At 47.5% G+C, this 12,080-nt stretch overlaps 1 protein-coding gene across 4 annotated transcripts in view; it reads left to right on the top strand.

Moving 5' to 3' along the window:
* The first annotated feature begins 594 nt into the window (after positions 1-594).
* CBFA2T2 (CBFA2/RUNX1 partner transcriptional co-repressor 2) overlaps positions 595-12,080 on the top strand; it is a 100,511-nt gene continuing 89,025 nt past the window's right edge. For all 4 annotated transcript variants that reach the window (XM_075901504.2, XM_075901505.2, XM_075901503.2 and 1 more), the window contains exon 1: positions 595-753. In XM_075901504.2, the coding sequence (XP_075757619.2) occupies positions 726-753 (28 nt within the window). In that variant the 5' untranslated portion in view covers positions 595-725. The remainder of the gene's footprint in view (positions 754-12,080) is intronic.

Raw genomic sequence — 12,080 nt, 5'->3', positions numbered from 1 at the left:
CCCAAGTCTTTGCAGCCTAAGTCCCCATTTTACACTATTCGTGGCTTTCGGATACATTCACCTCCCGAGATGAAACTCCCCAGGCCTGGCTTGTGTACGGGATGAACTTTTAAGGGGCGAGAGTTGGGGTGGGCCGTGTGAGCGCCCCAGGGAAGTGCGTCGCGGAAGGGGCAGAGGGAACTTCTTTTCCATTAGCAAAAGAGCTTTTTTTGGTTTGTTTTAAAACCACAACTACAGCCCTGTGCCCTCGGGACGCTCGGGGCCCAGCAGCCCTGGGGACGGGGGAGCCAGGGACCCCAGTGCTGCAGAGAATCTGCTTTCCCTGGCCCCCCACAGGAAGGGGGCACATTGCAGGGGGCTACTGCTGCAGGGGCAGGGCCTGCACGAGCTGGACCCCAGCTACCCCCCCATGAGTCAAAGGCTGCCACTCAAATCCCAACCCCGCCCCAGCCCCGCCCCCACCCTTCTAGGCCGCGCCCTCCCCTCTGCTCACGCCACTCACAGCCGCCGGCTTCCTCCGTCGGCCAATCAGGGCTGGCGAAGGCGGGACAGTCGCCGGGTTGAGCCCGGGCGCGCTGACGTAAGCGCCCCGCGGGGGGCGGGGCCATCTCGGCGGGGCGGGGCCTGGCTGGCGCGGCGCTGGCAGTAGCCGCCCGTCTGCTGTCCCGTGCCGGTGTCTGGCGCGCGGCCCGCCCCGCCGGAACAAAGCGCGGCCCGGCCGGGCCATGGTGGGGATCCCGGGAGCCTTCCAGTGTAAGCGCCGCCCCCCCGCCTGTCACCGGCCCCCCCCCGCCTGTCACCGGCCGGGCCCCCCCCCCCCCCCGCCTGTCACCGGCCGGGCCCCCCCCCCCGGCCCCCCCCCCCGCCTGTCACCGGCCCCCCCCCCCCGCCTGTCACCGGCCGGGCCCCCCCCCCACCCCCCCCCCCCCCCCCCGGCCCCCCCCCCCCCCCCCGCCTGTCACCGGCCGGGCCCCCCCGCCCGTCACCGGCCGCGCCCCCCCCCCCGCCTGTCACCGGCCGGGCCCCCCCCCCCCCCGTCTGTCACCGGCCGGGCCCCCCCCCCCGCCTGTCACCGGCCGGGCCCCCCCCCCGCCTGCCACCGGCCGGGCCCCCCCCCCCCCGTCGCGCTGACTTACTGCCCCCCCCGCGGTGCAGCGGAGCGGAGCCGGCCCCTGAGGGGGCTGATCGCGGCGTAACTCGGGGCGAACTCCGCGGTGCCGCGGTAGCTGCTGCGCCCGGACCCTCCCCCGGTGCCCGCTGAGCGCCTCCAGCGCTGGTTTGGCCGCGGGGCTTGGGGCACGGATGCCATCGCCCTCTGGGCTAACGCTGCGGCGCGCCGGCCAGTCCCTTACCGCAGCCCTCGGGCAGTACGAGGACAGTGCTGCTGGGCTGAGCCGGGCATGAGGCATAGTCCTCTGCAAAGCAGCGCTTTGAGAGCGAGCTGGGGTTGCAATGGGCCTCGTTGTGTTGTTGCATTCCATGACTCTTTGGCTTGGCGAAGAGAAGTCTGTGTTTCAGAGATCTCCGGTTTTTAGGGCCAAATGTTGGACTCATTGAAGTCATTCAAGGTGTCTGTTTACTTCACTGAGAGCAGGACTGGGCCCATGTGGTAAAATTTGCTTCTGGGCAATGAGTAAGTGCAAGGGTTGAACTGTTATGTAGGCTGTGTGCTGGCATTCTGCTTTGGGGTATAGTTCACCTCTTGTGAGGCAGTGATGATCTCAAATGTTAAGATAGCATGGTAGTAAGGCTGGGCTCTCTGTATGCACGTGTCTTCACTAAGAAGGAATAGATACTGTAGTAGGATCGGACCGTTGATGGGGAAAAAGCTTGACTCTCTCTAATTGTGAGCGGACCTTACAAACGCGTGTTCTTAATTTTGAGCAAAACTTTGAAGGTAAATGTTTTGTGGATACCTGAGGATTATACGCTTTTTTCCTCTGGGAAATTGTTTTCATAACAAATGTAAGTTTTTCTGCAACTCAGCTACATTACAAAGCTCAATTAGATTGATTTACTCCAAGAATTAGTTCAGTGTCATGTAACATTTAAGAATTAGGTCTACCAAGCCATTAATTATGATCTCTTCATAAAACAGTAGAATATAATTTATTTAAATTTTTGAATATTTCTACATTTTTATTGCACAAAATACGTGTACAATGCTTACTTTAAATTTTGATGACACAAATTTGCACTGTAGAAAACAAAAGAAATAGTGTTTTTTCAATTCACTAATACAAGTACTGTAGTGTAATCACTTTATCGTGAACACTGAATTTACAAATGTAGCATTATGTAAAAAACCCTGCATTCAATAATAAAACAGTGTAAAACTTTATAGCCTGTAGGTCCACTCAGTCCTACTTCTTTTTCAGCCAATTGCTCAAACAAATTTGGTTACAATTTGCCATAGATAATGCTGCCCACTTGTTTACAATGTCCTCTAAAAGTGAGAATTGGTGTTTGCATGGCACTGTTGTAGTGGCTGTTGCAAGATACTTAAGTGCCAGATATGCTAAAGAGTCATATGTTTCTTCATGCTTCAATCACCATTACAAAAGGACACACATCTATGCTGATGATGGGTTCTGCTCATTAATAATTCAAAGCAGAATGGACCATTTTTATCATCTGAGTCAGATGCCACCAGCAGAAGGTTACTTTTCCTTTTTGGTTGTTTGGGTTCTGTAGTTTCTGCATCATTGTTGCTCTTTTAAGACTGGATGGCACTTCAAATTCTTAAACTGTGAGATGAGTGGTATAGCTATTTTTAGAAAACTCACATTGGTACCTTCTTTGCGTTTTGTCAACACTGCTGTGAAAACGTTCGTAAAAAGAGTGTGTACTGGGTCATCATTCGAGATTGCTATCATACGAATATATGGCAGAATGCCGGTAAAACTGAAGAGGAAACATACAATTCCCCCCCCCCCCCAAGAACTTTGGTTACAAATTTAATTATTTTTTTAATGAGCATCAGCATGGAAGCATGTCCTCTGGGATGATGGCTGAAGCATGAAGGGGCAAGCAAATGTTTAGCATATATATTGCATGCAGAGTGCCATGCAAACACCTGTTCTCACTTTCAGGTGACATTGTAAATAAGAAGCAGGCAGCACTATCTCCCATAAATATAAACAAACTTGATTAGCTAAACAAAGAAGTAGGAATGAGTAGACTTGTAGGCGCTAAGCTTTTACATGGTATTGTTTTTGAGCGCAGCTATGTAACCAAAAAAAATTTAAAATTTGTAAACTCAACTTCACTGATGAAGAGATTGCACTGCAGTCCTTGAATGAGGTGAATTGAAAAACTTTTATCACTTTTATAATGCAAATATTTATAATCAAAATTAAGTATAAAGTGAGCCCTGTACACTTTGTGGTGTTATTGAAATCAATATATTTGAAAATGTAGAAAAACATTCAAAATTTCAAAAAATCAATTTAACAGTGCTATTAATCTCAATTTTTTGCATCATCGTGTAAGTCAATGGTGGCTAATTGACAGCTTTATTAAAAATTAATATTACTCCTGTTTGCTTGTGAGTGTAAGCTGTCAAATGCTTAGGGCTGTCCACAGTAAAATAGCAGCTCTGCAATTGTATTGGTTGGGAGAGTGAATTTTTTTGACCATTGTACCAGTATAGTTAAGCTGATAGAGCTATGCTGGAAAGGCTCTCACCTTCAGATATGGTATATTAGTGTAGTAGCTTATTCTGCTTCAGCATGAAAATATGCTAACCTGATATAAACACTTATACAGGTATAACTGTTCACACTATTAGTGTTGTGCTGCTTTACATTGGTATGTATATATAGCGAAATAGCTTCCTGTTCATTCTTTTAATCTTTTCTTATATGTGCACCACTTGTTGATTTGTGGATAAACCTGTGTGTTCAGAATTAATGTCAAGAACCGGGACTGAGTAGTAAAGTGCTGGAAGACAATGTGATGTCTTTGTGTAACTATGGAATAGGATTGCTAGCCTCTAACCTCACTGCTAAACTGTATCCTGAGTGTGAGCGTGTTGACAAGTTAATTATGGTGAAGCAAGGCAACCAGAGAAAGTGCATCCCAAAGCTCATAGAAAATAAGGGCATTTTAAAACGAACTTAGCTGTTCTGAAAGCGAATCAGCCTAAAGACAGTTGCCAGCAATAATGCTGAAACAGCCAGAAAAGCTATACACCTGGTTACTTTGAATGAATTTCCAAATGAAAGAAGGTGCAGATGATGAATGAATCTTTGTTGGGATGCACAACATATACTGGGATGTACTGGGAGTGAGAATATTGTGCCAGTCTACACCAGTAGAATATTTTTTGTATCAAACTGCACACTCAAAATATGGTATTGCCAAGATGGCTTCTGAGAGAAGTAAACTCCAGTAGAATATAACAGGTTAGATCATGTAATTACATGTCACATATCTGCAGGCTGTGGAAGAGGTCTCTTCAGCTTGGATGTGTCTTGCTCAAAGTCCCATTGTGACTATTGTGCAGAATGACTCTGTAGTCAGTGATGCAGATAAGACACCGTACATTTGGGGCCTTACCAAATTCACAGTCCATTTTGGCCAATTTCATGGTCCTGGGGTTTTAAAAATGGTATGTTTCATGATTTCAGATATTTACCTCTGAAGTTTCATTGTGGTATAATTGTAGGGGCTCTGACCCAAAAAGGACTTGTATGGGGGTCACAAGGTTATTGTTTTGGGGTTGTGGTTTTGCTACCCTTACTTCTGCGCTGCTGCTGGTGGCAGCTCTGCCTTCAGAGCTGAACAGCAGGAGAGTGATAGCTGCTGGCCAGGAATCCAGCGCTGAAGGCAGAGCTACCACCAGTAGCAGCGCAGAAGTAAGAATGGCCTGGCACAGTATTGCCACCACCTTTATTTCTATGCTGCTGCCTGCAGAGCTGGGCTTTTAGTCATCAGCCTCCATTCTCTGGCCACCCATTTCTGAAAACAGCAGTACAGAATCAGGGGGACATGGATATGATATTATCACCCTTAATTCTGCAGTGCTGCTGGCAAGGTGCTGCCTTCAGAGCTGGGCACCTGGCCAACAGTATAACCATTACTCTCCTGCATTGCCTTCAGAGCTGGGCAACTGAAGTAAGGGGGCAATACCATGACCCCCCGCCCAAATAACCTGTGATCCTCTGCCCCTCCCCTTTGGGTCAGCACCTCCAATATGAGAAATGCAGGAGACCTCTGTAAACTCTGTAGTCTAGGGTAAAAGCACACAAAAAGCTAGCCTTTGCTAGAGAACACAAAATTTCATAGAACATGAGGTGTCTTGCATGGCTGTGAGTAGGTAGGTGGGTGTAGTGGGGTGGAATGGCACCCACTGAGCCAGAGGCAGAGGAAACCCTCTGGGAGCCATTTTGGGCCCCGCCTAGCCCCGCCCCCTCACCTGACCGGAAGTCAAAGGGCGGGGCTAGGACTATAAGAAGGCTGCCGGGGAGCTCAGTCGGAGCCCAGCCTCTGAAGGAGCCGGTGGCCTGTCTGGAGCTCCTGCCTGGGGAGGCTAAGACCCGGGCTAGGCCGCCCTCAGCGGCCGCCTCGGAAGCCAGCCAAGGCTTCCCTGCCAGGGCTACTGAGGCCTGGGCAAGCCAGCCAGCGGAACCTCCCGGGGACCCCGAGGACTGGACCGAGCCGCTGGACCAGCTGGAACCCCGATGGGTATTGGAACGCCGGGGCCGGGTGAGCCCGCAGGACGCTGCGGGGTTCCAACCCCTTGACCCCTGGATTGGGCCAGCCGGACCCTGCTGGGACAACAGCGCCTCGACTCCCTGCTCAGACCCGCTGAAGGTACAGGTACCAGCGAAGGGGGAGACAAGAAGCGGCCCAGGGGGTAGCATGGGCTGAGAACTGCCCTAGGCCAGCAAGTTGCGGGCTGGAGCCCCTGCTGAGCCCGTAGCAGCTGAACTGCTGCATTCAGGGCCCCTGGGCCAGGGCGCAGGAGAGTGGGTGGGCCTGCGCCCCCCCTGCCACCCACTAACCGGGTGGCAGTCTCCCCCCTTTGCCACTGATGCAGGTGCACTACCTGCCCAGCTCTTGAACTAGGAGCGTCTACAAACCTGGGTGTTTGTCTACGGCCCTGCCTTGGGTTAGGGCCGGCTCAGCTTACTGTGGTTTGCTGCCATTTGTTGCCCTGCTCGAGGGCCTGGGCCTCCGTATGGTGGTCTTGGTACCTGGCCAGGATCCGGACCGGGCCTTTTTAAAGGGCCAGGACTAGGACTGTTGCCCTGCCCTAACTGAGTTAAGGGACTGAAGTATATGCAGAATTTCTTCCCCCATGGCCCGGGCCTGAAGCAAGGCCGGGCCCCTGAACTATTGTCTCTCACCCCGACCTGAAGTAAGGCCGGAGGTAGACTCACAGACTCGGACTGTTTTAAGGCACGGTAGGGCCATAGGGCGGACTATCCACCCATTGGTCCAGGGCGGAGGAACCGCCTCCGAAAGGCCTGCTGACCTACAACTAACAACTGCCCCCGAAAGGGGGGAAAGCTCAGGCTATAGTGGGCATTGCCGGAGGGCAGTGTCCTGAAAGACTGCGCCACCTGCCGGCAGGTCTAATTCCCCGAGCAGACGGCAGGGGGCGCTGTGGTGGAGCGGGAACCCCGCTACAGTGGGGCACCAGGCCTCTGGTGTAAAGACAATCTTTTAACACCCTACTCAGAAAAGCCATTCAAGAGGAGAGGAATGAACCGGAACAGTTAGTCACCAAGTGATCCCTGTTGCCAGCCTCTGACAAACAGAGGGTAGGGGCACTATTCTTACTCATCCTGGTTAGTAAGCTTTGATGGACCTAATCTCTGTGAGTTTATCTAGTTCTTTTTTGAGCCCTGTTAAAGTCCTGGTCTTCTCAATATCCTCTGGCAAGGAGTTCCACAGGTTGATTCTGTGCTGCATGAAGAAATACTTCCTTTTTTTGTTTGTTTTTGTTTTAAACCTATTAATTTCATTTGGTGACCCCTAGTTCTTATTTACTTCTTCCCATTACATAACTTTTCCTTATTCACTTTCTCCATACTAGTCATGATTTTATAGACCTCTATCATTTACCCCCTTAGTCATCTCTTTTCCTCGCTGAGAATTCCCAATCTTTTTACTCTCTCTTCAAATGGCAGCCATTTGAAACCCCTAATAATTTTCATTTTCTGAACTTTTTCATATGCTAAGATACCTTTTTTGAGATGAGGCAGTACACTGTGTGCAGTATTTAAGATGTGGACGTACCATGGATTATACAGAAGCAATAAGATATTTCTTAGTAAGGGGAGGAGGGATAGCTCAGTGGTTTGAGTATTGGCCTGCTAAACCCAGGGTTGTGAGTTCAAACCTTGCAGAGGCCATTTGGGGCAAAAATTGTCAGAGATGGTACTTGGTCCTGCTGTGATGGCAGGGTACTGGACTTGATGACCTTCAAGGTCCCTTTCAGTTCTAGGAGATAGGCAAATCTCCATAAATTTAATTTAAATTTATTCTCTATCCGCTTTTTAATGATTCCTGACATTCTGTTTGCTTTTTTGACTGACGCTGCACACTGAGTGGATGTTTTCAGAGAACTGTCTACAATGACTCCAAGATCCTTCACTTGCATATCCCTTTCTTTATGATAGTGAGGACAGTGCTGATGCACAAACTGATCTTTTAGAGTACGTCTACACAGCAGTGTGATTTCAGAATAACTGATATTATTCCAAAATAACAGTCCACACCTATACTACAAGCAATTATTTTGACATAATATCAAAATAATTTTGAGCAGGAAAACTTCTTCCAACTCCTTTAACCCTCATTTTACAAGGAGTAAGGGAAGTTAGAAGAAGAGTACTCTTCCTCGGACTTCCTGCTGTGTAGACAGCTCCAAATGCCGAAATAAGCTGTTTTGACTTAAGCCATGCGATTGGTGGTGTTGAAGTTGTGTATCTTATTTAGGCTTTAGCCCTGCTGTGTAGATATGCCCCTAGGGACTTGATTTTGCTTTTACACTGGGGTAATTTTATTAGCTTTAGTAGAGTTACTCTTCCTTTTCACAAGAATAGGTAAGATTAGAAGTGGGCCATTGAACCTTTAGAGCTGTCTGAATAGGAGAAGCATTTTCTTGTGTATGGTGTGCAACTCTTCTGAGGATTGGCTGGAAAACAGCAAGTATATGAGGTAGAACTCAGGAACTGATTTACTTCAGTGCAGTGTTAAAATGAAAAATCACCAAACTTGAGACTGTTACTAAGACTTCCATCATATTTTAACCAGGTCTCACAACTAGCTCAGTTTTCACAGAAGCCTTTGAAGTTTTAAAATTAGGGAAAAAAACCAACCAAACAAAAAAAACCCAGGCCTGCTCTGCTTTCACTTCCATTGATGTAAATGAGGAAAAGTCCGTCCATGGAGCTGGCATGGCATAAATCCCGTGTTAGTGAGAAGGGAATGAACAGTCTCAACCTAGATAAGTGATTTGACCAAAACTATTTCTGGAAGTTCTAAACTGTTTTCCGAGGCTTGTGTGGCAGAGAAGTGTCCCTAGATTTGTCTTGTCTTCTTTTCCCCACACCCAAAGCCTAATTCAACAGGGAAGGTACCATCTGATGTCTGTTCTGTTGTCAGAATAAACTTTGGTCTCCAGGGTTATCAAACCTGTGCCTTTTGTTAGTGCAAAAATCCCCCCTCTTTCACCTCCACAAAAGTCCCTCCTTCTGGAAAGCGAAACACTAATTGCTACAAGCAATGAATTATCCTGCAGCTGAGCTTGATTCTATACATCAGCTTTTACGTTATAAGCAGACACACAAGATTAGTGGGCAGACAACCCGTTGAGAGGGCAGAGTCTTCATGCAACATTTCCCTACAGCATTCTGGAAAATGTGAGACATCATTTGAAAGTGGCCCTCACCCCTCTGGTTGTAAGGATGCTTTACATCATCTGTGGCTGGCCTGATGGAGCTGGACAGTGACACAAGAATGCCTCATTCCACTGAAAAAGCCATTGAACTGGAGTGGAGTGCTGGGTTTCAGAACTTGCTGGTGATAGAAAATCTTAATATTAGACATTTTTTCTGTGGATCATCTCAGAAGGAACTGTTTAAAGCAAGTATCTAGAGGGGTGGGCTGTACGTGATGTTTTGGTAATTTGAAACAGTGCTGTAGATGAATACTGCTGCCACTTTTAAAGACCATATAAACTGGTCTTTGTTACAATAAATTAAAAAAAAAGGATAAAGGGTTGGTTCTAATGTCTCTACTTCTAGTGCCAACAAATATATGCATTCTAGATTTGGGGTTCCTGTCCCACTTACTCTTTCTGCTAAAATTCTGCAGAGATATCTGCATCTTAATTATATGCTGTTCTAAATCAGAGATGCTTAAAAGCCACGTGGGGCTGTTCTTTCCCCAAGGCCATACCCTTGAGAGCTAATGAAAGTTGCATGGCCCTTATGCCAATGGCTGTTTCGTGGAATCAAATCTTCAGTGGTCCCTGTGGTTACACTGCAAACTAGGAAAAACAAGGAGTCGTCCTGTGGCAACTTAGACTCCTCATTGTTTTTCAGATACAGACTATCAGGTCTACCGGTCTGAGACTGCAAACTAGAATATCTGACGCACTTATCTAAAACTTCTAAAGCAGCAGTGACTCCAGATACAGGGGGTTTCAGTAAAGGGCTGCCTGGGTAAGTCTGTGGGTGAAGAGCTGAGGAGCCAGGGTGTGGAGTGTTTTAACTGATTCACGGTGCCAAAACACCAGGGAGCCCATACGCGCCCAGGATTTTCACCACAGTCCTGGCTCTTCTGTTCAAGGAGCCCAGCCAGCAGGGTTTCAAGTCTGCAGCCAGGGTCTTCCTTTCCCCTTAGCCTTGTGAGGGACCAAGAGAGACCAATTATCACCTCTAATACTATTAACTCACAGACATTTCCCCTTCCCCACCTCTAATATCATTAACTCACTGGCATTCACCTTCCTTCCCCCTCCCCCCTACATCCCTCTTCTGTTCTGTAATGTGATTTGTCCTTTTCGTATGTGTTCATTTTTTTAAAATTGTATCCTTTGGTATATATGGTTGTGACTGTTTTCTTCCATTATTTGATCTGAGGAAGTGGGTCTGGCCCACGAAAGCTCATCACCTAATAAACCATCTTGTTAGTCTTTAAAGTGCTACATTGTCCTGCATTTTGCGTCAGCTACCCCAGACTAACACGGCTACATCTCTATCACTATTCAAGAGACTGTTGGATATTCTGGACTCTGCTGTATAGGGGTTTTGCTAGGGAGGAGAAAAAGTCTTTAAGATGTTTGGCTCCCTGATGGGCCATACTCAGGCAGTGGCCTGGGTTTGTGTTGTGACATCACACTGATGCCTGACATTTCTAGCTCCCAAACCATAACTTGTGCTAAGCTTGACTTATCTGTGGACATGTTTTTTTAATTAAAGTTAAAGCTCTGTAAATATTTTTTAAATGATTGAATTGCCAAAATATGAAAACCACATGTTGGAAGTCAGACCCACAGAACACCATGTGCAATTTCCCATAGCCCTGCACTTGGGAAAGTTAGTGTGATGCAGATCCTAGAGCTGTGGATGACAGGTTTATCTGGGATGATTGGCAAAGATTTATAAACTAAGAGGGGATTTACTTCACACCCCTCTCTTTCCCTCTCTTTGGTTCCACCCCATCTCAGAAATAGGAAATGGGGATCACATTCAACTCCTAATTGGTTTGGCTCCAGGAAGAGTTTGGCCGCTGCCAAATAGTTAATTTATTGTGTGAGAGTTTGGCCATGTGTTGGGGAGGCAAATTTGCTTTAAGCAAAAGATCTTTTGTAAGTGGAGTCTATTCATTCGGCAGGCTCTGTTTACAAGGGAGCTCTGAGCAGGCCTCAGGAGGAACAGGGGCCTGTTTTACATAACAATCAGAACACACCAGGGCCCATGGATTTCAGTGCAGCACGGGAAGAGCAGAGAGAGGTGGCTTGGGTCTTTCTTAACTGAGCCTTGAGCTCTCTTTGTGAGGAGCTGTATCAATGGCTGGAGGGTTTGTCCTCTCGGCCCCCTTTAGAAAAGCTTTGGAAATACTTGGACAAAACATTTTAAAGGGTTTTCTAGACTGCCATTAGTTCTAAATCTCCATAATATTTGTCTTAGCGAAAGCGGGGAAATTTTGAGAAGAAAATTTTGGAAAGACAAGCCCTTGCGCTGTCATCTCTAGCCCAACCAGGTGGGGAGACCCTACAGGGTAGTTAGTTTTCTTTTCCTGTAATGAGGAAGGGCAAATTGGAATGCACTTTTATCTGGCTGACTTCCTGTAGGCTTGGAGGACTCTGCTTTGTTCTTGCCAACACTGTAGTGAGCCTGGTGCTCTGTGAGATCGCGCTTGCTGGTGATAATTTTTCATGTCCGAGGTTTGTTACCTCTGGCTGTTTTCTCTTGGGTCTGGTGGATCTTGTAACGTTTGACTCCTGTGAAATCGCGTGGGAGGCAGTCTCAGACTCTCACAATGGCTTTTACAAAAAACAGAACTTTATTTAGACTGTCAGCTTTGTTTGGTGATACTGAAATGGAATTTGCATGTATTGATAAGGATATTGCAGACTGTGATGCAGTATCTTATTCCTGTCATGGTTTGGGACTTGTATGGTTTGAAGAAGCTGATAGGGACTAAATCATGGCTGCAATATTGTCTTTAATTGATCACTGACAGTTAAATGACTAGCTCTGTGTTAGGGAGCTGCTTCCAGCCATGGAGAAACAGTGGTATTACTGCAGTACCCAGTGGCACCCTTATCGTTAGTTGCATTTCCGTTACAGATTTGATATCCTAAGGGCCAATACTTTCAGCTGTGAAATGTACCAGGCATGCTAACTAAAAGGCAGGAGCTCCAAGGGGGATTTTAGGTACTTAGCCCTGAGAAGGAATTTGTTCTCGTGCCATCAGATATTTCAAAGTGCTGAGTGTTCAGGAGAAATTGGTGAGTGGTTGCACATACTCTCAGCAATACTTTTTCTTTGTAACTTTCATCTGCTCCTCAAGCTACTTCCTGAGCTGTGATTAAATCCATTAAGTCCTATTTATGA

The sequence above is a fragment of the Pelodiscus sinensis genome, chromosome 17 (assembly GCF_052426305.1).
Source record: "Pelodiscus sinensis isolate ZL-2025 chromosome 17, ASM5242630v1, whole genome shotgun sequence".
NCBI classification, from domain to species: Eukaryota; Metazoa; Chordata; order Testudines; family Trionychidae; genus Pelodiscus; species Pelodiscus sinensis.
Note: the sequence above shows the minus strand (reverse complement) of the source record. Positions and strands in the feature narration are given on the sequence as shown.